At 47.3% G+C, this 25,851-nt stretch overlaps 1 protein-coding gene across 2 annotated transcripts in view; it reads left to right on the top strand.

The window, feature by feature from the left end:
- The window catches only part of PMFBP1 (polyamine modulated factor 1 binding protein 1), a 1,360,893-nt gene that overhangs the window by 862,284 nt on the left and 472,758 nt on the right, over positions 1 to 25,851 (top strand). For both annotated transcript variants that reach the window (XM_069635509.1, XM_069635508.1), the window contains one exon: positions 21,509 to 21,739. In XM_069635509.1, coding sequence (XP_069491610.1) covers positions 21,509 to 21,739 — 231 coding nt within the window. The remainder of the gene's footprint in view (positions 1 to 21,508; positions 21,740 to 25,851) is intronic.

The raw sequence follows: 25,851 nt of genomic DNA, 5'->3' as shown, positions 1-25,851 counted from the left end.
AACCTTCCTCTTTGCTTCTGCTTTCTCTGCCTCTCTCCCCTGCTGAAATTCCCTGCCGAATCTGCACTGGTTACCTGGCCACCCTTTCTGATCTTGGGGCCAGGTCCCGCCTCTTGCACACCTGCCCTGCCTCCCTGGCAACCCCCTGCACTTAGGGACTGGGTCTGTATCCCTACAGTCCCCTTACCAGCACTTATGTCTGCTCTTACCTTGCACTTGCCACCATCAAGCCGTTTATTTATCGTATTTATTCTTCTTTCCCATGTACTGCACTTTCCCCTTTCCCTTCCCCCTGGCACTCTTCCCTTTCTCCCTACCCTCGCAGGATCGTCTGTCTTCCACTGTTTTCCCCTCCCTTGCCTCGTCGCGCCTTGAAACACTTGTGTATAGGCGCGCTATAAATGCCATGTCATATCATATATCGTGCAAAAAGCTCTGAGGCTTTGGTTCCTGTTAGGGGACCTCGGAATCGGGCGGCAGGGGATTACCGGCACTGTTCTCCTTACCGGTGCCCGGTATCCCCTACCGCCCGACTCGGAATGACTCCCACTGTCTAGTGCAACTTTCTGAACTTCCAACAGGCCTAGCAACAAGTCTCGCCAAAGATCGCCAGCCTTAAACTAAAATAAAATGTCAGCGCTGCCACTGTTTAAGTTAAGTCTTTGTCCCACAGTGGGTCATTTACTCTTGATGCTTCCTAAGAATGATTCTCCACTATTTGGTTGCTTCAACCTCCTGGTAGCCCTAAACGAAGGAGCCCTGTGAAAGCAGGACCTGCTGGCAGATGGTTTCAGATATAAAGCTGTTAGGGAATGCTACCAGCATTTCAAATTGCCTGAAGATTCTGAGCCAGTTGGCTCTCCTGTGTCTTCATACCATGAAGTCTTGGGGAATTAATCCTTTTCCTGGGTAAGATCAGTCAAGGAAACATTAATCTTTATCCTGCCTCTACACTAACAACCCATAATTTTATCTATGAGGTCCACCTACCTCTAATGTCCAAATGATCACTAATTCAATGACTTAAATGAGAAAAGCAACCTTCAACGCTGTATATCACTACAGAGTGCCCGCGGGACCTGACAGTCAACACATTTTGGTTCCTTGAATATCAAACTTGGGCTAATTAGGTATCAAAGTGGATTCTAGCAGAATTTACATTTCAGTTATCAGAGCTTATTACAGCAGAAAGTAAAAAAGCTAAACACCCCCATTTTTTTTTGTTCTTTTTCTTTCTTCTTCTTCTCCTCTCTTTATATTTTAGAATGTTTTCAATTGTTGTGTAGTATTTTTTGATATGTGGAGGGAGGGAGGGTTGGGTTTGGAGATATTGGGTTTTGTTTGTGTTGTGAAATGATTCATTGATGTGAACATTGTTTTGGTTGTATTGTATTATGGTTTTGAGAAAATAATACATTTGTTAAAAAAAAAAGAAATACGCTAACCCAGAGGCTAAAAGACGGGTCAATGGCCCTTCTAGACTTCATCTGCTTGTGTGAGTAGCTACTCCGGATTTAAATATTGTTTTCTTCATTTTCATGCACAAATCGTTTAAGACCATAATATCCACATATTTTAAATGTTGATCATGACGAGCTGCTCCTGAGTGACAGTTATCTCTTGTGACCAAATTCCCTGCATGAATAAATGTAGTATTTCTGTCTAATTTCATACATTTGAGAACTCTTTGTGCATCTCAATGTATGACGACACCGCCCACATATCTCTTAAAGTTTAAGCCTTACTGCTCTGCTACACTACCTTGATTGAGTTTGGCTAGACCGAAGTGTTAATTACCCTGCCCACTAACTAGAGTAGCCTCTCAGAACCCTCCAACTCAGCCAGTTCTGATAATCCACCTTAATTCCAGGAAAGGATACGTTCAGGGTAATATGCGGGACTCCTGCCCCGACAGTGTTCACTTCCTGCTGCATTGCATTGTTGGTAAATAGGAGATGTATTACTTTGTGAGTTGTTATTGTTTATATACCCGTCCAAAATGGTCAGTTTCTCCCAAGAAGAGTTCGGCAGAAATGTTTACTACCAGTTTGAGTTTTGGGACCCAGACTGACGTGATTTCAATCTGGTCAGATATTCTCTGAGTTAAGAGTAGAAAAGGAGGTAGGAGGTGTGAAAAGAGATGTGGAGGTCTGAGGTGAATTGTACTCAGAGAAATGGGGACTGGAGCACTAGGGCCAACAACCTTAATTTAGCTTGAGTGGGAATTATTTTTGTGGAAGTTATACTCTCTTTATTGCTAAAATACAATATAAAAAATCAATTAAATGTAGGCTGTTTTCATTGGCGAACATTACATGGTCATTTGGTCAAGGTTGTATCAGATTGTCATATTAACTAACCCTTCAGTCAGTCTGGCTTTTTTGCCAACCCCTCTCCACCAGCCGCATAGTCAGTTTATACTCTACCTGTAAAGAAAGCCCTGAAGGTATGCTCTCTACAGAACACAATCTATTAGCTCATTTTAGCAGCTGTTTTCATTGAATTGCATTCCCTCATAGATTCATCATCTTGATAAATAACCCATCTAACATAAGCTGCTTTGAAAAGCTTGACTGGGTGGGGCGGGGGGAGTGTAGTGCGGCTTGTCATCTCTCGACCACGTGATGCCTCAGCCGTGCCACTCTTCGACTCCAGATGTGACGCCTGTGGTTGTCCTTAAAGAATGTTAAAGAATGTACTAGGCCCCCTTGCCTCTATTCTTTTTCAGGACGCTGTTACGGAACACGGCTCGATTTGAAATGTACCTGTGTCAAAATGTCAGGACCGAGGCTGTCTGGATTCAAGCACTGCAATTACTATTTTTCGCAGATGTCCCTCATGGACATGTACAATATCTACGTGTGGTGTCTCGGAGTGGGGCATGACATGGAGCAACAAAGTTCTTATCAGGCCATGGAGCTCATGCAGTGAGGGAGTGCACAGCAAATCTGACACTTGGAATGCCCCCTTCCAAATTTCTGGCTAGGTTGGCTCCTAGGTCGGCTCCTAGGTCCTTGTTCAGAGACTGAGGGAGCAACTCCTGAGAAGGAAAAGGATAGTAGGTGTCATAAAAAAATAAAAGAAGCATTCACATTCTCGTGGTAAGTATCACAACTCTTCCTCTTCTTCCTCACATAGTAAAATGAAGCGCAGGCATGACTCTGACTCGTCGGGGGGGGGGGAAGGGGTAAGTCCTACCCTGCTAACGGGGCTTTGAGCGAGGAATGGAGTTCAAGAGTCAGATGAGACAGGTCTTCGAGAAGGCCGCAGCGGATACAACTTTGGCCTCAATGCTGTCGGCAAGTTCGCCACCTACAACACCCTGTTTGTTTGCTGCAAGGTATTGCCAGGGGAGGTCCAATGCCTTCCAGCTTGAACTCTGTCCAAAGGAAGCCTGCCTTGACACTGATTCCACCATTTGAGGTCATTAATGGTTTTCTGGACATAGTGAAGGATGGCAAGGAGATGGCGTGTCAAGCACTCCAAGCCGATCCTGACACCGCAGATTTCGTAGGACAATTCATGGGCACATCCACTGTGCTTCGCAGGGCCTCATATCTACACTGTTTGAGTTTTTCACCAAATGTCCAGGTGATAATCCTCAATCTGACATTCCCTGGGTAACATCTATTTGAACCAAAAGTAGACGAGTCCCTGGAGAAATGTAAGGACTCGAAGCTAGCGGCTAATTCACTGGGGTTGGCAGTACAACAGCTGACTAAACAGGCTTTCTCTTTTGGCTCCAAAGGAAGAGGGTTTTAGCAATATACCCCATTTACAAGGAGAGCAATGCTGTCACAGGCCAAAAAGGGGTAGCATAGTTTGTCTTGTCCCTGCAGGGACAGTGATGCTTTGATGGGCTAATCAGCTACAGCATGGACGTCTACAGCACCCACAATTCAAAAACCAGATTGGAGGCAGAGTCTCTGACTATTTTAGAGAGATGGGAGGAGATCATCGCTGACGCCTTGGTCCTCCAGTTGGTGGAACTGGGGTACTGTTTACCATTTCTCAGGGACTCCCATCACAGACCACCGCCACCCTCTCAATGAGTGGAACCGGAGCCAGGAGGAGCTACAAGCTCTTCTACTGATGGGCGCAGTAGAGGAGGAACCAGCCATGGAGATAGGTTTGGGGTGATACTCCTGCTTCTTCCTTGTCCCCAAGAAAGGGGGAGGAGGACTCCATCCGATCCTGGACCCCAGAGCGTTGAACAAGTTCCTGAGGAAGGATACATTCAGGATGGTGAAACTGATGGAAATTCTTCAGGCTCTTTAATACCAGGACTGGCTGGTGTTGCTGGACCTTCAGGACGCTTATTTCCATGTGCCAATCCACTTGACACAGGTGGTTTCTGAGGTTTGTCACCGGGGACCCTCATCAGTTCAAAGTGCTCCCCTTTGGCCTGACCTCTGTTCCCAGGGTATTCACCAAACTGATGTCAGTTGTGGCAGCCCACCTCAGGAGATCCAGAGTCTTTGTATTCCTGTGCTTAGACAACTGGCTAATCTGAGTTCAGTCCCCAGGAGCAAATTGTGGGGCACTTTAAGGACACTTGCACGCTGCTACACAGCCTGGGCTTCTCCCTGAATTTCATGTCGTTGCAGATTACACTGGCACAGAAGCTCCAGTTTATCGGCGCAGTCCTGGCTGCTCTGCAGGATAAGACTTTTCCCTGTGAGGATAGAGGCTGCAGCATTGAACCGATGGTCAGACTTTTCCAGTCTTCGAACAGTCTTCCGCATCTGCATTCCTTGACCTCTTTGGCCGCATGGCCTCCTTCATTTTTCTGTTGCCAAAGGCCAGGCTTCAGATGAGATCCCTGAAGTGGCATCAGGAGTCAGTGGTCGCTGTATTCAGGCGAGATGTCAGATACCCACCCGGTGTCTGAGTCGGTCGCTGACGACCTTGCCTGGTGGGATAACAGGGCCAACATTTTGGCAGGGGAGCCCTTTTGGGCACTATGGCTGGACATCCAGGTGGTCACGGATGCCTGCTCAATGGTCTGGGGGGCCCATTGTGAGGACCTTCAGGTGAGCGGCCATTGGTCCCAGAAGGAGAGTCTTTGCCACGTCACCTGCTGCAGCTTTGAGTGGTTAGACTGGCACTGACTACTTTCGCGCCATCTTTCGGTGGGGGGCATGCTCTGGTGCTAATGGGCAACACAGTGGCCATGTACTACCTCAATAAGCAGGGAGGTGTTTGGTCGCTGCCCCTCTATAGGGAGGCTATACAACTATTGTTCTGGTTACTGGAGAACAGTATCTCTGCCTCTGCAGCACATTTGGTGGGGAACTCTGTCAGTGGACCTGTTTTCAAAAAAAGAGAATGCAAACTGCTGATGATTCTCCTCGAGGGAATTTCCCCCAGGGGGACATTAGGGGACGCTTTTCTGTTGGAGGGGGTCTTTGACCTCCATTATGCATTCCCGCCGATAGCTATCATTCTGTGGGTTAGTAGAAGGATGAGGAGGTTTCGGGTACGCATGATGCTAAGTGCCCCAAATTGGGTGAGGAGGACGTAGTACCCGGACCGTCTGGAATTGGCTGTCTGGCCACCACTTCAGCTCCCTCGGAAGCCAGACATCTTGCCCTAGTCAGAAGGCAGGGTGCTTTGCCCGGGACCACACAACCTAAATGAGCGGCTTTTGAGAGGTTAAGGTATGAAGATTGGAACCTGGATAAGGAGGTTTTAGCTGGGTCGCTAGCTGCGCACAGGCCTTCTACTAGGTTGCTGTATGTGTGCAGATGGAGAAGGTTTGTGGTGTGGTGTAAAGAGAAGGGGGCAGACCCAGTGACGTGCTGATCCTCCATTGTAATGGAGTTTTTGCTGTTGTTGTCCAACTGTGGCCTTCAGGTGGGCACAGGTGTACCTGGCTGCCATTTCCCTGTTCAATAGAACGCTAGAGGAGGGGTCCTTCTTTCGACCGGTGGTGGCCCAGTTTCTGAAGGGTCTTGTAATAGGTTTTTTCCTACTCCTTCATCGTTCCAGATTGGAACCAAAATCTGATCTTGACATTTGTTTAGCAGCTCTGTTTGAACCTTTGCATTCTACTTCCATTAGACTCCTTACACTCTGCAATTTTGGTGGCAATCATATTCGCAAGGGATGTCGGTGTGCTACAAGCACTGCCTTGTAAGCTGCAATTCCTCAATTTATTTAAGTAGAAGATGTCCTTGAAAGTCTGCCCTAATTTATTGCCGAAGATTGTTTCAGAGTTTCACATTGCTCAAGTCTGGATCTTTCTGTGTTTGTTCCACCACCTCGTCACTTTGAGGAGGAGGCTCCATGGGCTCGATCCAAAGAAGGTGCTGTGTTTTGACCTGTCTATGGCTAATGCATTCCGGAGGGATGATCAGCTCTTTTTGGCTTTCTCACAATCTAGACTGCAACAGGCAGTTACAAACAGACGATCTCCCGCTGGATTGTTTTATGTGTAACTGAATGCTAACAGAGCACGGGTAAAGAAGTACCTCCAAGTCTGAAGGCTCATTCCACCAGATGTGTGGTGACTTCATTGTCCCTACAGAGAGGAGTGCCAGTGAGAGATATTTCCCGTACTGTGACATGGGCGTTGTTACATACGTTTGCCAAACACTGCAGTTTGGATGTGACTCGAGGCGCTTATGCCCGTTAGGGCAGTGCTACAGAGCTTCTTAGTTTAGCTTCCTTTCCCTCCTCCTGCTGGGAGTCTATCAAGATAAGGAATCTGTGGGAGAATGCAATCCATTGAAGGAGAAATGACTTAACTGCTAATGTTTCGTATGGATTCTTCTCCCACAGGCTCCTCATCGACCTCCTGGCGTTCCCCGCTTGGAAGTTAACGGTGATCTTGTTGGCATGTCTCTGTTGTCACCTTCTTAAATTGGGAGTGGGAGGGGAAGTGATGGTGCTCGGCGCTACTTCTATTTAAAAAAGAAAACGAAAAAATAGGATTATAAGGCATATGTTATGCCCTAGATGGGGTTTACCTTGTTTATTTGCCTTGTCCCTTGAGTACGATGACCGACCTCACGTCTGAAGTAGAGGAGTGGTGCAGTTGAGGCACGAAATGGTCGAGAGACGACGTGAAGCAGCAGTATGCCCCCTGTCAAATCTTTCCAAGCAGCTGACGCTGAATGGGATATCCATCAACATGAGGAATCTGTGAGAGAAGAATCCATAAAAAGAACAATACTGGTTAGTAATTTCCCTTCCTCGTTCCAGGAGCCCGGGCTTCTGTTGAGGCGAAATATATTACAATTGCTACATATAGTTGGTTATGATATCTGAAAGCCAAACATCAGACAAAACCAGAGCTCATTTCACAAGAGGAAAATCGACTACAGCAGCATGGTTAGGTAACATTCCTCTACCAGAGATGTGTTGAGGCCTGGTTACAGAGTACCTGATTTTTAATAACTACTGTACTGACTCTATTGCTAAAGCATATTTTGAAAGTAGGGCAAACTGCCCTGAAACATCTGTTTAGGTAGAGCTAGTACTTTTCTTATCTGCCCCTCCTCACATTTTCAGAAAGGAACTGCAAGCTGGTCTATCCTAGCAGTTATCAGCGGTGCTTAAAATCCCATAGTGTATACAGAAATGTTACTTACCTGTAGCCTTGGTACTCTATGAATATCTTCACCCCTTTCATGCCCACTGCGCCCGTTCACCCCTACAAGGACAGGTATTCATCATAAACTAAAACTGATGCAAGGCATTGTGAGTGCTTGAGGACTGCTCCAGAATTGCCTATGCTATATCTTTTGGTCTGTGAGTTGAATCTTGCTTATTTATTTTTTTTACAAAAAAGCAAGCCTTTGCTTGTTTTTGATTAACTGTTCAAATGTGTTACAAATATATATTTGTTTTTGCAAAAACCGTCTAGTTTCCATTGGACCTGTGGGGGAATATCATAGTGGTTATGAATGTGATGATGAGGATACACATTATGGATAACTCATCTTACAGGTGAGTAACTTTTCCTAAGCAATCAATAGACCATTTGAGTCTGGATCACCAACGTCCCCATTCTGAAGCTGATCTTCCCTGATGCAGGTAGGACCAGTGCTACAGCCAGAGTGGAACCCATATTTCAATTTAATTTAAAAGTTGTGGTTTTCAAGATGAGATGCTTTCTGGCAGTTGGAATATATTTCACACATTTTAAGATGAAAAGACTACTTTACATTAGACTTGTGTTAGCGATTTTCAATGCTCCTTAGCAACTTAGCAAAAGCTCATTGAGGATCTGTGACTCCATCTTGAAATGATGCAAAGTGGGTCACTGCACATCATCGGCTTTGCACTGTTACAAATTGTTGACCCCATTTTGTCAAAAAATATGTTTTTGCCTTGTATGTTTATTTTATTTATTGGTCATTTGTAAGGCGCTTATACAACAAGACAGTGTTTCAAAGCGCCACAAGGGACACAGGAAGGGAACAAGGAAGCAAGTAAACAAAGAGACAATTAATAAATAGAAAGGGACAGCAATCCTATTAGGCCTTGTGACATTCGGAGCATGCAAGCACAGTTAAAGAAAGGAAAAGAGGATGTGGGCAGGGAGTGGTGGGGTGGGTAAGTGCTATCAGGGTCCCCTAGGGGAGGAAGTGCCAGAGGTACCCGTTGGGGAGGCAACAGGTAAGTGCAAGGGCAGAGACATCCCAGGTGAAAAGGGAGGTCTACCGCCCGACAGGCAAGTTCAGGGCAGAGGCAAACCGCCCGACAGGTGGGTGTGGGTCCAGAGGGCAGTGCAGGGGGGCTGCTTGGGCAATTGGGCAGAAGGCCGGGACCCTATTGGACTCTTAAGGGACCAGGCCGCCAATCTCAGCAGCATAGAGGATGGTTAGCACAGGAGGGGGAGAGGGAAGACAGAGGAGAAGAGACATTTCTTGAGCTTTTTGTAGAACTTGAGGTGGCCCGGTTCAAGACGGAAAGAGAGAGTGAGACTGTTCCATAGGAGGGAACTACCTGAGGAGAGCAATCTGCCCCCAGCTCTCTGCTTGTAGAAGCATCTGGTCAGCAGAAAATTGGAGCCAGAGGATCCGAGGGATCTGGAATGCGAGTATTTAGTAAGAGAGAGTTGCAGGTAGCGTGGTCCCAGGACCCAGACAGCCGGGTGGATGATGCAAAGGGTCTTGAATGTGATCCTTGCAGCAATCGGGAGCCAGTGGAGAGATATTAGAGCTGAGGAGATACGGTCCCAGGGCTTGAGGCCAATGATAAGTCTTGCAGCCCTATTCTGGATTAGTTGAAGAGGACAAAGCGAAGAAAGAGGCAGTTTGAGGAAGAGGCTGTTACAGTAATCTTGCCTGCCGGGGACCAGAGCTCTAGAGACATTGAGCTTCTGGGAGAAGGTGAGGAAAGGGAAAATGCCTCTAAGGAACTGAAGTTGAAAGTGACCCTTCTTGGCGAGGTCCACAATGTGAGGAGTAAAGGAGGGAGAGGAGTTGAAGATGACGCCAAGGTTTCTGCCCTCAGTGGAGGGAGAGGGAGGAGAGCCCATAGAGGACAGCTAGAGTGCAGGATGGAAACGATAGCAGATGTCCCAATAAGAAGTGAAGGATATCAGTTTTACTGGCATTAAGACCTAGATCATTGGAGGTACACCAAGGCTGAATAGTGGACACGCAGTCAGGGATGATAGAGGAGGGAGAGGGGAGTTGGAAGAAGAGTTGTGTGTCATCTGCGTGACACTGGAAATGAGGGGAGAAGGCAGAGATCAGGTGTGCAAGAGGTGCAAGGTAGATGTTGAAAAGCCAAGGCAAAAGGATAGAGCCCTGGGGAACACCACATGAAGAGAGAGTGGTGGTGGAGGAGGAAAAAGAACCCAGGAGCCCCTGGGAAGGGCGGTCATTGAGGAAGGAGGTCAACCAATCCAGTGCCCGGTCTGAAATACCTGTATCCTGAGACGCTTTCTGAGGATAGAATGGTTGACTGTGCCAAAGAAGAATGACAGCAGCAGGACAGTTGCAATCAAGATTGGCGTTGAGCAGTTCTGCACTGGTGTTCAAGAGAGCAGTTTCCGTAACTTTGGATGCTAGGAATCCAGATTGATGGTTGTGTAAACAACCAACGAGCTCAGTGTGTTGGGTCAGTTGGGGAATGACCAACTTCTTCAGGAGTTTCCCAAGGAAAGGTGTAGTAGAGATAGGGCTGTAGTTGGCCGGACACAAGGGGTCATCTAAAAGCTTTCTTAGGACGGGGTGCACAAGGGAGTGCTTGAGAGAGGAAAGGAAGGAGGCAGATGTCAGGGAGTGGTTACAGAAGTTCGCAAGAGCCGGAGTGAGGGAGGAGATGTTGTCTTTAATGGTTCTAGAAGAAAAGAGACACCTGATTGGATGAGACCTTCATAGAGCAGACTACTCTAGAGATATCATCTGTTGTGATAGGTGAGAAGACAACGAAAGTGGGTGGGGGTGGAAGAGAGGCCAAGGGAAGCAGAGGGACAGGAGGAGGCATGGAGGAGGGGGAAGAAGAGATAGAGGTCAGAACGTCCTGAGTGTTAGAGGTGAAATTGGTGCAGTACAGAGGGCCTGAGAAGGAAGAGGTGAGGTGGAGACTGCAGATGGATTGGCTAGTTCCTTGCAGATTTTTCAGCCGTGTTGTTAGAGGCTCCAGAGATGTGGGCCTGGATGTGAGCCGCCTTCTTGGAGCAGATAGAGAGACGGTATTGCCTTTTCAAAAGGCAGCAGGCCAGTTTGTCAGAGGATGAGCCTGAGGTCTGCCATTTCTGTTCAGCAACTCTGCAAGTGCATTTCAGAGCGACTAGATCAGAGCCATACCAACTGTTAGGCTTGGTTCCAGGTTTCAGGCGGATCCTCCTGGTAGGGGCAAGAATGTCAAGAGTGTTGCTAATAGCAAGATGAAGGTTGGCAAGGACAGAGTCAGTGGGAGAATCAAGAGGAGGGGAAAGAGGAGGGATGAAGGTGGAGGCAAACACAGCAGCTGGCACTCGTTTCATCGGTCCGAAGACAGCGAAGGAGACTAGCAGTGCTGATGAAGGCTCTTATCAGGGGGCCGAGAGGCCCGAGCTGAGAAGAGCGGAGAGTGTGATCAGACCAGGAAAGCGGGGTGGTGAGGGGGTTGGAGAGCGGGAGATCAGTGGGGATGAAGGCATCAAGAGCGTGTCCGGCAGAATGGGTAGGGCCAGAGCGGAGAATAGTGAGGGTGAGCGAGATATAGAGATCATGGAAGAGACAAGAGGCAGGAACAGTGGAGTCAAGGTGGAACTTGAAGTCTTCAAGGAGGAGGCGTTTAAAGGTAGAGGTCAGGAGAGAAGAGGTGAAGTCAGCCCATTCCGAGAGGAAGACGGACACAAGGCCAGGGGGGTCTGTAGATCGTGGCAATGTTGAGAGGGAGAGAGAGAGAGAGACGGAGAGCCACAAAGCTTGCAGACAAGACTTTCAAAGGAGAAGTATGGCTGGGTGGGTGTGAGCGTGGTAGGGACTCGCTCTGGGAAGATCAGGGCTACTCCACCACTAGGTCAGTTGGGGTCGAGGCTTGGAGAGGATCTTGTAGTTGCCAGGGAGAAGGGAATCAAAAACAGTGACTGAGCTGGCATTGAACCGCGCCACGTTGAAGGCGAGGATGTCAAGATCCAAGTCTTCAAGAAGGAGGCAGATGTCAGAAGAATGTTTGACAGCAGATCGAGCGTTCAGAGTGGCTAAGTGCAGCCAGTCACCACCTTTGAAGGAGGTAGTTCACCCGTCGGAGGCAGTGACTGAGGGGCAGAGAGAGAGGAAGGAGGAGTAGCAGGAGATGGTAGGAAGTTGATGAAGGGCCAGCAGCCGCTGATCGAAGAGAAGATTGGATTGAGGACCCTGGGCCATGACAGTGCCGTTATGATGGACATTAATGATGCACCTTAGAGGATGAGTACTTCCCATGTAGTACCGCCATTAATGGGTGACGAGGAAAAAGGGGAGCGTGTAGAGATCAGGCTGTCGGTGATAGTCTGTCGGGAAGTAGCGCTAACGTAGGTGTCAGCAATAGGTAGGCCAGCATTAGAGGCCAAGAGATCTTTTTTTCTTCCAAACTTTGTGAGAGAGGTGGGATAGGTGACAGAGTAACAGTTAGAATAGATTGGAAGATGGAGAGTGCCATAGAGATGGAGGAAAAGCGGAACAGTTGGAAAGGCTGCACAATGCACAGGCAAACTCACCAGGTGGCCTAGCAGCCGAGGGAAGCGAGAGGATGCACAAGATGTAAAGCACACCTAAATTCGAATATACCAGAAAGCGCACAAATGCAGTACAAAATGGAGGACGCACAGATGTAAAGCACACCTAAATTCTAATTTACCCGAAAGCACTAAGATGGAACACAGAGTGGAGGATGCATAGATATAAAGCACATCTAGGTTCACTTTAAAGCAGAATCGGAGTGCAGACAATAACTTTTGAGAATCAACTGAAGGAACAGGGGAGATGTCAAGCCACAGTAGGAAAACACAGATTCAGTTGGGTAATACCGACGCACACAGGCCCTGGATAAGTACAAGCGCAGTGGTCTTTAGCAAAGTCAATGCGATCAAGTAGGCCACCTCTGTGAGTGGTGCAAAGTCTGTCTGTGTGGAGCACAGAATAGGATTTGAGGCAGCACCCCAGGAACAAGTTTGGTGCAGCAGCATTGAGGATAATGGGTGTTGGAGAGGGACAAAGATCCAGGGGATGAAAGAGGCCACCATCGGACAGTACTTGGGTAAACGTACAGTGGTGGGTGGGAAAGGACAGGAGATGTGCCGTGACCATGCTCATCATAGCCCAATATATATACTTCGAGTGGATTGTGTCCTCCAACGTATTCCTCATCTTTGATGTATTCCATCCAGCTTCAGCTGCTTCGGAAATTATAATTTTTTTCGGCAGAGGGCGCCGTGCGTCGATGTCGTCGAGTCGATGGTCCCTCGAAGGCCTCTGTCGAGGGTGACATCATCGGGTGTATAAGTAGCACACGCGGCGCCCGTTGGCCTCAGTTCCGTTTTTCCGCAGTGTACGTTGCTTCGGAGATTCGGCGCGCCTCGAGTTCTGTGAAGAAAGAATAAATACGAAATATGTCTTCGTCATCAATGCCGACCACAACCCCGAAATCGGGTTTCAAAAAGTGCAAGTCGTGCGGCTCAAAAATGTCGATCACCGATCCGCACCGAGAGTGTTTATGGTGCCTTGGAGAAGGCCACGACATGGAGGCCTGTATGAAGTGTCAGGCGATGACGGGGAAAGCCTTGCGGGAGAGGAGGGGAAAACTGCAGGTAGGTCGTAAGTCTGACTGAAAAGCTTCTAGCGTCGAGTTGAAGTCCCGTGACGAGAAATCTCCTCGACGCGAGAGGCATCGGTCCAGATCCCAAAGCGATTCCCATCGCTCGTCGTCTTTGATGAAAAAAACGAAGAAACGACACCACAGGTCCCCCTCCACTTCGTCTTCGGCCGAATCCCCAAAAAGGATGAAATGTCCCACAAAACATTCATCATCCGAAGAGTGGGAAGCATTTAGAGTAAAAATGATTGAGGTGTTCGAGAAAGTGAAGCCTCGGTCGGCACTTTCCTCGGAAGCCGGCCAGGAGCGTTATCACTCCGACACTGGCGCGCCCTCGAGCCCGGGTGATCGCTGGAGGAAAGATGGAGAACCTTCTAGGACGCAGAGCGAAAAAGATCGCTCAAGTCGAGTCGACCGCTCGAGGTCACCGAAGCCGTCTGACTCCGAACATACATCAAAGGGCAAGTCTTCGAGTGCCTCGACGCCCTCGCTGATGCCGTTGAAGCCGGGTGCTACGTTGATGTTATCGACATCTTTGTTGACGTCGACGCCAAAGCCCTCGACGCCGAAACTTCCAGCTCGACGAGATCAGCTAGGAAGAGAGAAAGAAAAGACTAAAACACCTATGTTGCATTCAGGACCCATTAGCACTCCTCCTCCACCTCCTCCAGAGAAGGTTTTCAAACCTCTACCTAGGAAGGAGTTTTTCAAATCCTTGACCTCAATTTTTGAGGAACAAGAAAAATCTGATGAGGAGAATGTACCTTTTGGGCTTGATGGTACTCCAAATGTTCCTGAATGCGTGATGTCAGAGGAAAGCAGGATGAAAGATCTGGTTGAATCATTGCACAATGCAAGTGGTATTGATACGTCCCCAGAAAATGAATTTGGTAGACCAGAGCCAGGTGAACATGCCAATCCATCATACCGTCAGTTAATGACTAAGGTAGTAGATTATTTGGGTTGGGCCATACCTACAGCCTAATTTGTCCAAGATGATCTTACAGACACACTGGACCATGGTCCTACTGAAGACCCAATTCTACCTTTCCATGTGGCCTTACAAAATAGGGTGGCCAAAAATTGGGAGACTCCAGATTCTATTCCTCCAATGAATAAATGCCTTGCTTCAAAATACCGCCCTGCCAGTAGCGACCCCGGGCTATCTGTCTAAACATCCCACTCCCGAAAGTTTGGTCATACAGGCAGCCACAGCTTCTAACAAACTTGCGTACCAGTCTATCCCTCCAGACAGGGACGAGGAAGCTATGCAGCAATCACTTGAATCTGTTTTGGACACTGTTGATGGTGTGAGCAGGTCCATGGCCACTAGCACGGTAATGCGTAGATTTGCATGGTTACGGAAGTCAGTTTTGCACCCGACGTACAGAATCGTCTTCTGAACATGTCCTTTGACGGGTCTCACCTTTTTGGCAGCAAGGCTGACGAGAGCCTTGAGAGGTTGCAGACCTCAAAGGCAGCTGCCAAGTCGTTGGGAGCTGCTATCAGGCAACCTCAGCCTTTTCGTGCGACAAGTCAATCTTGGAGGGGGCGATCCTATCGTTACTACTCCTCATATGGAAGAACGAGAGGAATTGCCAGTCAAAGGGGCCAAAGAAAGGCCACTCGCGGTGGACGAGCAAAACGTGCAAAGCCAGCTCCAGCTACAGCCTCTTTGCCATCAGCGGCTGCAGCAACCGCCACAAAACCACTTTGAGGACTTGCATCACAAGACACCTGTAGGAGGCAGGCTGTCACAGCATCTGCAAGAATGGCGAGCCATTGCTTCAGATGTTTGGGCTCTAGAAATAATAGCCCAAGGTTACTGCCTTCCTTTTCTAACGCAGCCTCAAAGCAATCAACCAGGGAGACACCCTTTGAAGTTTTCGGACCCGCTCCTACAGCAGGAAGTTCTAACCCTGCTGGAGAAAGGTGCTATAGAACCGGTACCTACAGCGGAGAGGAACATGGGATGGTACTCCCTGTATTTTTTGATCCCCAAAAAGGACGGACGACTGAGACCCATCCTGGACTTAAGAAACTTCAACAAGTTCCTCAGGAAGGACAAGTTCAAGATGGTTACCCTTTCTCAGATCCTTCAGGCCCTTCAACTTCAGGACTGGTTGGTGTCATTGGACCTCCAGGATGCTTATTTTCATGTGCCGATTCATCTCAAGCAGAGAAAATACCTGAGGTTCGTGGTTGGCGACTCACATTATCAGTTTCGAGTCCTACCATTCGAATTGACCTCCGCCCCGAGGGTCTTCACCAAATTGATGGTAGTAGTAGCAGCGCACCTCAAGAGAGGGGGGATTCATGTCTACTCCTATCTGGACGATTGGCTGATCAGAGCACGCTCTGCCGAACAGGCACTGGATCACCTGAAAGTCACCTGCCACTTCCTCCACAGTCTGGGCTTCTCCCTCAATTTCAAGAAGTCACAAATGACACCTTCTCAACGGCTCCAATAAATAGGAGCTGTATTAGACACATCCCTGGGAAAGAGCTCGCCTCCCAGGTCGAGGGCTCAAGACATTCTTCAGATGGTTTCCAAATTCCAAAACGCCCAGAATCTTCAGGCCTACGACTTCTTACTCGGTTACTCGGCCTCATGGCATCCTGCATCTTTCTGGTGCCAGAGGCACGTCTGAGAATGAGATCCCTTCAATGGGCCCTAAAGACTCAATGGTCCCAGTTCTCAGGTCGAATGACAGATCTTCTCCAGATTCCGAACAAGGTTCGTCAAGATCTTCTATGGTGGACTTGTTCAGAGAATATCCAGAAAGGAGAACCTTTTTGGCAACCATGGCCGGAGATCAAATTAGTGACGGACGCCTCACTCAAGGGGTGGGGAGCTCATGCCAAGGATCTGACAATCAGCGGTCGTTGGTCTCCATCGGAGTCCAAACTACAAATCAACCTTTTGGAGCGGAGGGCAATCAGACTAGCGGTGAAGGCTTTTCTGCCCTCTGTACAGTGAAAGAATGTCCTCATAATGACGGACAACACAGTGGTCATGCATTATCTAAACAAGAGGGGAGGTGTAGGGTCACTACCTCTGTGCAGAGAGGCAATGCAACTCTGGTATTGGGCAATTTAAGAAGGAATCTCTTTAACGGCAGTTCACCTAGCCGGGGAAGAGAATATGACGGCAGATGCTCTGAGCAGGCAGAGCACGGTGTCCCACGAATGGGAACAGGCTCAGGAAGTCAATGAAGAGATCTTCGCCCTTTGGGGAACCCCTCAAGTGGACCTATTTGCGACTGGAATCAACCGGAAGTGCGAAAGGTATTGCTCAAGGGAATTTCCCCCGAGAGGAGCCCTGGGGGACGCGTTCGTGGTGGAGTGGAATTTCCCACTATTGTATGTGTTCCCTCCGATTCCCGTCATTCCTCAGGTCATCAGGAGACTGAGAGGCTTCGGGAGCCGCATGATCCTAATTGCCCCGGATTGGGCCAGGAGAACGTGGTACCCGGACCTTCTAGACATGTCCATCTGTCCCCCAGTACGTCTTCCTCAGAGAGAGAACCTTCTCTCTCAAATGGAGGGTCAGGTTCTCCATCCAGAGGTCAAAACGCTCAACCTTCACACTTGGTATCTGAAAGGCTGAGATACAAGGATTGGAACCTTCCAGATGACGTCGTGGAGGTGTTGCTTTCGGCAAGAAGGCCAGCAGCAAAGTCTCTACACCGTTGCCATTGGAAAAAGGTTTGCAACTGGTGCAGAGAAAAGAATGTCTATCCTTTTCTATGTACTATTCCAGAAGTACTGTCCTTCCTTCTGACCCTAGCACATAGAGGTCTGAATGTTGGAACCATTAAAGGTTATCTTGCGGCGCTTTCCATCTTCAAGCGCTCGTCGGAAGAATGCTCCTACTTCAAAATTCCTTTGATAGTACAGTTCTTTTTTTTTTTTCAAAAATATGTTATTAATTTCCACAAAAAACAGAAGTAACAGTAGTAAAAGTAACAATGTCTCACATTAATCAGAACAAATGAAAGTTCAGAATAAATAATAAAAGCATCATAAATATTTCAGATCAATAATCAACCAACCCTAATGAAACACAATCAATAAAGTAACAGGAATACATAAAAGACAACACCAACACAAAGGACACTATAAATGAGTAGAAGAAAAGAAGAGGAAAGAGGGAAAAAAAGAAAAAAAAAGAGGGGGGGGGGGGAGAGGAACCTTACCAACCTTACCACGAATACTATAGCTATCAAAGCAACTCAATCATCATATCAATCATAAAGAGCCAGAAACGGACCCCATAGCTTCATGTAATATTCTTCCTTATCTTCATCACGAAATGAAATCTTATCAAATTGCGCCAAAATATGCAATTCCATCAGCCAATCCTCAACAGTCGGTTTTTTCCTTGTTTTCCAAATCCTGAGGATTAACTTAATCGCTATCATTATGGCCCTATTAATCCAGCAAGAATGCCTCCTAGCTCCTCCACCTCTATCCTTATGGGAAAGCAAAATGTTAATGTTAAAGGATATTTGTACTGCGCACTATCACCACCGGAGTGGTCTCCTGGCGCTCTGGCGGCTCTGAAAAGGGAAGGGGCTGGGTTAGTGGGAATGAGCTGGAAAAGTGCAAGAGAGCAGTGATGTGCTGTTGGCAACCTCAACCCGGTGGGTCCGTTGGCTGGGCTTGGGGTGTTTTACGGTCGGTAGACGTCGTGTGCTGTTGGGTGAGTCTGTGTGGTTTGTTTTGTTGTTGCAGTGTAGTGAAGTTTGTGCGGATTGTGGTGTTGTAGGCTTGTGGTTGTGTTTGGTTAGAGTTTGAGAGGTGTATGCAGAGGGGTGAGATTGTTAGTGGATTTGTTAGTTGGCATTGCTGTCCTTGCAATTATGTCTAGGTGTAAGGCTTGCTTTCATTCACTATTCCATCTAAGTGTGGCACATGCTAACTTTCACATTTCTATCTATGTGCGACGCAGGCTAAAGTTGAGAGTTCCATCTAAGTGAGTGTGGCACATGCTAACTTTCACATTTCTATTTAGGTGTGACACAGGCTCAAATTAAGAATTCCATCTAAGTGTGGCACATGCTAACTTTCACATTTCTATCTATGTGCGACGCAGGCTAAAGTTGAGAGTTCCATCTAAGTGAGTGTGGCACATGCTAACTTTCACATTTCTATTTAGGTGTGACACAGGCTCAAATTAAGAATTCCATCTAAGTGTGGCACATGGTAACATTCACATTTCTATCTAGATGCGACACAGGCTAAAGTTGAGAAATCCATCTGAGTGTGGCACATGCTAACTTTCACATTTCTATGTGCGACGCAGGCTAAAATTGAGAATTCCATCTATGTGTGGCACATGCTGACTTTCACATTTCTATTTAGGTGTGACGCAGGCTCAAATTAAGAATTCCATCTAAGTTTGGCACATGCTAACATTCAATGTCCTATCTAGATGTGACACAGGCTAAAGTTGAGAATTCCATCTAAGTTTGGCACATGCTAACTTTCACGTTTCTATCTAGATGCGACACAGGCTCAAATTAAGAATTCCATCTAAGTGTGGCACATGCTAACATTCATCATCCTATCTAGATGTGATAGAGGCTCAAGTTTGAGAATTCCATCTATGTGTGACACACGCTAACTTTCATATTTCTATCTATGTGCGACGCACATGCTAACATTCACATTTCTATCTATGTGCGACGCACATGCTAACATTCACATTTCTATCAAGATGCAACGCTGGCTAAAGTTGCATTTCCATCTAAGTCCATCTAAGTTTGGCGCATGCTAACAGCCACAATCCTATCTAGAAGCGACATAGGCCAATCTTCACAGTTCTCTCTAGGTTTGGCACTAATTAACATTGGCCAATTATGTTGGTATGTAATATGAGGCAATATTTGTAGTCCAGCCATGAATAGATTTAGGCTGGTGGTCACAAATCTCTAAGTATGCATAGGTGTATGGCAGTATGCGTTATGACAAGGTAAGGTAGAGTGTCAGGAGCTTTCTGGAATAGAGTAATTGCTCTACACCCCACCCATGCCACACTCACAGTTTTTGTGTGTGTCTGTTGACTGCTGGCTTCATTGGCTTCCACTGCGGGCACCTGCAGACACATCTTGGAACCGCCAATGTAGGACCCGCCCTTTGCCTTGGGCCCTTAGCCGCAGGGTTTGCCGGGCAGAGGGCTGCCCCGGGGAGGCCAGGTATGTCTATCGGGTGGCCAATCATGGTGGGGGTGGACGGGTTGGGAGGCGGGAGGAGGTGGGGGAAGCATGGGAATCACAGAGGGGGAGAGAGAGGGGACAGGGCTGCACTCGGGCAGCGCAGATGATGAACTCACTTAAAAAATGGGCCCAAAGCAGTCCCGGGGCCTTACCACTCACCTGGCCTGGATCTCGAGAGTGGCGAGGCAGCGAGGCGGCCGGTGGCTAGGCCTGCACTCGCCTTGCTGGCAATAGCCAATCACAGTGGGGGTGGGCAGGTTGGGAGGCGGGAGGAGGTGGGAATGCATGGGAATGACAGATGGGGAGAGAGAGAGGAGACAGGGCTGCACTTGGGCAGCGCAGATGGTGAACTCACTTAAAAAACGGGCCCAAAGCAGTCCCGGGGCCTTACTACTCACCTGGCCTGGATCTCGAGAGTGAAATGACATTCACTGCCGATCTCCGTAAAACAATACCAAAAATCAAGTCAATCCTATCAATTACCTCCGACCAAAACTCCCGCACTCTCAGGCAATCCCACAGTAAATGCAATAAAGTAATCCCTATCAAAATTACAGCACCAACACAAATGTTGATAGTACAGTTCTTAAAAGGACTCACTAATGCGTTTCCTCCTCACCCATTTCAAGTGCCAATTTGGGATCTCAATTTGGTCCTAAAATTCTTAATGTGTGCTCCTTTTGAGCCTTTGCACACTTGTCCATTAAGATTACTGACATTGAAAACTCTTTGCTAGTTGCTTTAACATCTGCAAGAAGAGTGAGCGAATTGTAGGCACTGTCTTCTGGGCCACCCTATACTGTGTTCCATAAGGACAGAGTTGTGTTGCGGGTTAAACCCTCATTTTTACCAAAAGTGGTATCTGAGTTTCATTTAAATCAAAAAATTGTGTTACACGCATTCTATCCTCCACCTCATCCTAGTAAGGAGGAGGAAAGATTACACAGATTGGATCCAAAAAGAGCTTTAAGCTTTTATATCTCTAGGCTTTCTTGGATTAGAGTGGACAGCCAACAGTTTATTGGCTACACAGGAAAATGATTGGGTCAGTCAGTAACAAAACAAACAATATCACGTTGGATTATGCTTTGCATTTCGGAATGCTACAGACTGGCGGGAAAAGACCCACCAGAAGGTCTAAGGGCTCATTCCACCAGGGGCATTGCTTAGTCTACAGCCCTACAAAGAGGTGTTCCTATAAGGTCCATTTGTGAAGCATCGACTTGGTCATCGCTGCATACTTTTTCAAAGTTCTACAGCCTAGATGCTTCCCAATCTAAGGAGCTGAATTTTGGTAGAGCATTCCTATACTCAGCCATCTAAAGATATCGAAAAAATCTAATCCCTCTTCCATAAAAATTATCCTTACTGCTTTGGGAGTCTATCAAAGATGAGGAATACGTTGGAGGACACAATCCACTTGAAGAACAAGTTACTTACCAACTGGTAACGTTCTTTCGATTGGATGTTCCTCCATCGTACTCCTGATCGCCCTCCCAACCTACCCCTCTGTAGATTTTTCCCGGGCTGTTGCCACTCCAACTCTCGCACGGCAAATACCTGTCTACCGGCAGTCTACACAGTGAAAAATCAATAATGAAGGGGGGAAAAACAGAGCTGAGGCCAACGGGCGCCACGTGTGCTACTTATACACCCGATGACATCACCCTCGACGGAGGCCTTCGGGGGACCATAGACTCGGCCACATTGACGCACAGCGCCCTCTGCCGAAAAAAATATATATATTTCCGAAGCAGCTGAAGCTGGATGGAATACATCAAAGATGAGGAATACGTTGGAGGAACATCCAATTGAAAGAACGTTACCAGTTGGTAAGTAACTTGTTCATCTCACTGTGGCTACCTCCCTCTATCTCTCTCTCTCCCTCCCCCCTCATTTTACTTTTCAACTTCTGTCTCTCCAACTCTCACTCACCCTTCCTCCTTATATCCAAAAGTATCAGTCATTATTGTATAGACAAGAAAAATAATACTTTTGGTCTGCAGAGTAACATTCTACACTCTTGCATCTGTTTATGGTCTTAGGTGGCTGAACGTGATAAAACCCTTGTGACCCTTCGCAGCGAGCTACTGGTATTGCAGCAAGAGCTGGAAAGCAAATGTTCTCAGATGGATAGATGTGAAGAAGCCATTGACCAGCTTACTCAGGAACTGCAGGCCACCCAGGAAGATCTTGCCCAAAGCCGAGACCATGCGCATCAGTGTGAAGAAATAGTCCAGGGATTGCGAGAGCAATCTGCTGCTCAACAAAATGAGGTGAGGGCATCCGTATAATTAATCGGTGATCTGGAGAAACTAGGGATGCACAGGAGGACCTTCCTTAAATTCTTTTTACACACACACACGCACGCTCACGCACGCACACACACACACACGCTCTCACACACGCTCACTCAAACATGCAACATCACTTGTACAGTTACTGTTTTGTTTATTAGTTTCTGATTATTAATATGTTAGTCAAAAGTAGTATCCATCAAACATTCTTTAATTGGTATGAATTGTAAGGTTCATACAATATGAATCCATAATAAGCCAAGAGATTATGTTCATCATAAGCACTGGGTCATTGATAGCAACAGTAACATAGCAGTGAATCAGACCTTGAAAACATTGTGTGGGGTTCACAAAACATTGCATGAGGACATTTCCTGTGTGGGATTGAATAACAAGGAAAAAGGATTAAGGAAAATGAACAAGCGCTGCCAATCAATGTCTTTTGTCTGCATTCATTAGGCAAGACGGACAATGACTTGGGTATACCAATGACCACCAGTATGTTTGTCAGCCATCTTCTTTCAAGCTAGTAACCAGTACATCAGTATGCACCTCTAAACACAATGATCATTCCAGAGAATGGCAGCAGTTTGGGGGGGAAATGTGGATCTAGATGCAGTTCTTTCAGCTCTACACAGCTCTGGCAGAGTATTCTCCATATTTACGATGAGTTAAATGTCTGATGGATTCCTTCATACCACAGATTCCCCATCTGGTGCGCGTGCACCAGCCAAAGTACCAGGAAGTAGCGCTTGCCGCCTGAACCCTCTGTTGCTGTTCTCTCTGTTCTTGGACTTAAATAGCATATTTTTGCCATTATACACAATCGAGCGTTAAGCATTCTGTAATCGAACCATATGGAGACCGGCTTACACCCTAAAATCTAGTATACCTGCATCGACTAGTAATTCAAAAATCTCTGCTTTAAAAAATCCCCATTGCCTCGCTCTTCTTCGCACAAGCGGAAAATGCATGCACAAGCCTCTGACATCAGACAATTTTGTCGGACACCAGTTGTTAAACCTACCGCTACTCGAGCGATTACTTAGCTCCCCGTCCCAATTGCATGAAAGCATAATAGAGATTCCTGACTCACTGTTAATAGCCGGGTTCAAAGGCACCCCTTGGAATTCTACTGCTCCTCATATATCAAGGGAGCGGACTGGTTCCATCCCTTCATTTCTGCCAACGGAAGCGTTGCACAATATATTCCCACAACCTCTACAACTTCCCCTAACTCTGCACTGTCAACCACTGGAGCTCCTCAACAAATCCATATATGTGCTTCGGATGAACCATCATCTTTTGTACCAATAATCATAACATCGCCTAACACATTTGACTTACTGCATGTATGCGAAACAAACAAACAGCTCTTTGACATACCTGCCAGTCCTCTGGCGTGCAAGTTCCAACTTTCAACACAGGCTTTTGACTCTTTACCAAAACATGCTATATCTGATGCTCCACTTTCTGAATCTAACCACAACCTTTCTCAATCTCTGCTCATGTTCGGCCATTCCCCGTCAAACTCACCAGATCTTTCTCTTTCCTTTTCACGTTTGCAAGTTCTTAAAGAGACTATGAACTCTATTTATTAAGAAGAAAGAACAGGATTCATCTAAGTCTTCTTAATTGGAACATTTAGTCTCTTGAAGAACTTGCAAACTTTTCCAAGTCCGTTGAAACCTTTTCGCGCACACACAGAAAAATGAACCCGCGCAAAACATGCGTTGAAGAAAACACGCGCCGGAGAAAAAACACGCGCTGAGGAACACACGCGCTAAGAAAACACGCGCTGAAAAAAGTCACGTAGCAGTCTTTTCTTACTCTCGCGTACATGCGCTTTAAACACCCGCGCTATGAACACACGCACTATAGAAATCACGTAGCAGTCTTTTCTCGCGCACGCGTACTCGCGCTATGAACACACGCGCTTTGAACACTTGCGCTGGAACACACACGCTATAGAAATCATGTAGCAGTCTTTTCTCGCGCACGCGTACTCGCGCTAGGACTACACGCGCAATGAACACACGCGCTCTGAACACTTGCGCTGGAACACACGCGCTAAAGAAATCCCGTAGCAGTCTTAAATCGCGCTCGCGCTACGATCACACATAACAGTCTAACATTGCTCGCGCGCGTTTAAAAATTAAACGTTGAACTATAAACAGAGCGACATCCGTTCTTCTTTTGAATTTTCATTTACAATCTCCTAAAGTTTCTAATGAATCTGAGCAAGATTTACATATCCAAATAAAGTCACTTAGCTTAAGAATTTTTTCTTCTCCAAAAGAACTTCCAGAAACTCTCCTGCGAACCTGAATTCTTCTCCTGAACAACCCTGCATAAGTAGCCGCTCGACTGCCAGGATTTGAAAGTTCAAATCCACTAGGCCCAAGACTTCAGCAGGAGCAGCTACAGACACGTCCTCTCAGCTGGGGTTACGACGATGAAAGGCAGAGAGTGACAGTTTAGAACGTTCATTGTTGTCCTGCAGTTCTCTCTAGCCAATCAAGGCTTCTATTGTAAAACTCCATCTTGCCTTGGGCCAGAGCCAGGAATCTGTATAGAAAGGTCAAGGCCAAATCCACACAGAAATAAAGGGAAATAATTAAAAGGAACCTAACCGTAATTAAAGAAAACCTGATGACAGTAATTAAGGAAACCTGACAGGGGCCAGCTAAATCTCACCCAGACCAGAGCGGCAGAGCGCTCTCTGTTGTGTCTACGCCAATCGCAATACATCAGGGTGAACAAATCCGACAGATTGCTCGTTCGGATGCTGCGAAAGGAGGAGAGGGAAAAAAACAATCTTAGAATCAGAGGGGTGGAGGGGCAGAGACTCTCTGACAATCGGGAGATCGTGAGAGAATTCCATCAGTTCTACACCACCTTGTATTCATCAAACTACCCAGACCCGGGTGCGCAAATAGAGTATCTCAATAAGCTTGAATTACCGACCCTCTCCAGGCAGGAGCGGGAACAGCTTGAGGCGGACATATCGACCGATGAGGTCAGAAGGGCGATCCTTGCCCTCTCCCCGAACAAGGCCCCAGGTCCGGATGGGTTTGCGGCCGAGTTCTATAAGCTTCACAAAGACTCCCTAGTTCCCCTGCTCACTAGACTTTTCAATAGTATAGGCTCGCCCGGAGCCCTTCCTGGGTCCATGGATGAGGCCAAGGTAGTTCTTATACATAAAAGGGGTAAAGACCCGGAGGAGTGTGGGTCCTATCGCCCAATAGCACTCATAAATCTAGATGCAAAGATTTGCACCAAGATATTGGCAGCCAGACTGGACGCCCTCATGCCTAAGCTGGTGCGCTTTGATCAAGCAGGTTTTATCAGGGGGCGTCAGGCAGCGGACAATGTGCGCAGGGTAGTCCACCTGATTGAGAAGTCGCAGATAAAAGGGCTTCCCGCCCTCCTCTTGGCGATTGACGCCGAAAAGGCTTTTGATCGCGTTGAGTGGGGGTTCCTCTTTGCCACACTGACTAAAATGGGCTTTGGATCCAGATACATAGATCAAGTACGCGCTAGTTATCAAAACCCGTCCCTTTGTCTGGCTATTAATGGCCAGATTTCAGAAGCAGTCAGAGTGGAGAGAAACGGGGGTGCCCTCTCTCCCCGCTGCTCTATGCTCTCCATCTGGAGCCTTTTCTGAAGGCGGTAAGAATGGCTGAGGACATAAGGGGCATCATGTTTGGGGGTCAAGTACACAAGGTTATGGCCTTTGCGGACGATATGCTTCTCGCACCGACCGACCCTGAGTCTACATTAGCGGCGCTAAGTGAGGAGCTGAGCTGAGCAGGTTTGGGGGGGTTGCTGGTCTGACAGTAAACACAAATAAGTCTGTGATACTTAATCTTAACCTACAGGATGACTCCGTACAATATGTTCAGCGGGAATTTACATTCAAATGGGCAAGTAGGGGAATCAAGTATTTGGGGGTCTACCTCACTAGCACAATTGGAGACTTATATGGGGCAAATTATATTCCTCTTCTGGAAAGAATCAGGTCCAAGCTTGTAGACTGGGGTCCCCTGTATATCTCCTGGATGGGCCGCATCAATGTCCTCAAGATGGTG

Source organism: Ambystoma mexicanum, chromosome 1q, assembly GCF_040938575.1.
Source record: "Ambystoma mexicanum isolate Mex_15411 chromosome 1q, UKY_AmexF1_1, whole genome shotgun sequence".
NCBI lineage: Eukaryota > Metazoa > Chordata > Amphibia > Caudata > Ambystomatidae > Ambystoma > Ambystoma mexicanum.
The sequence above is the reverse complement of the archived record's forward strand: the minus strand, read 5'-3'. Positions and strand labels throughout refer to the sequence as shown.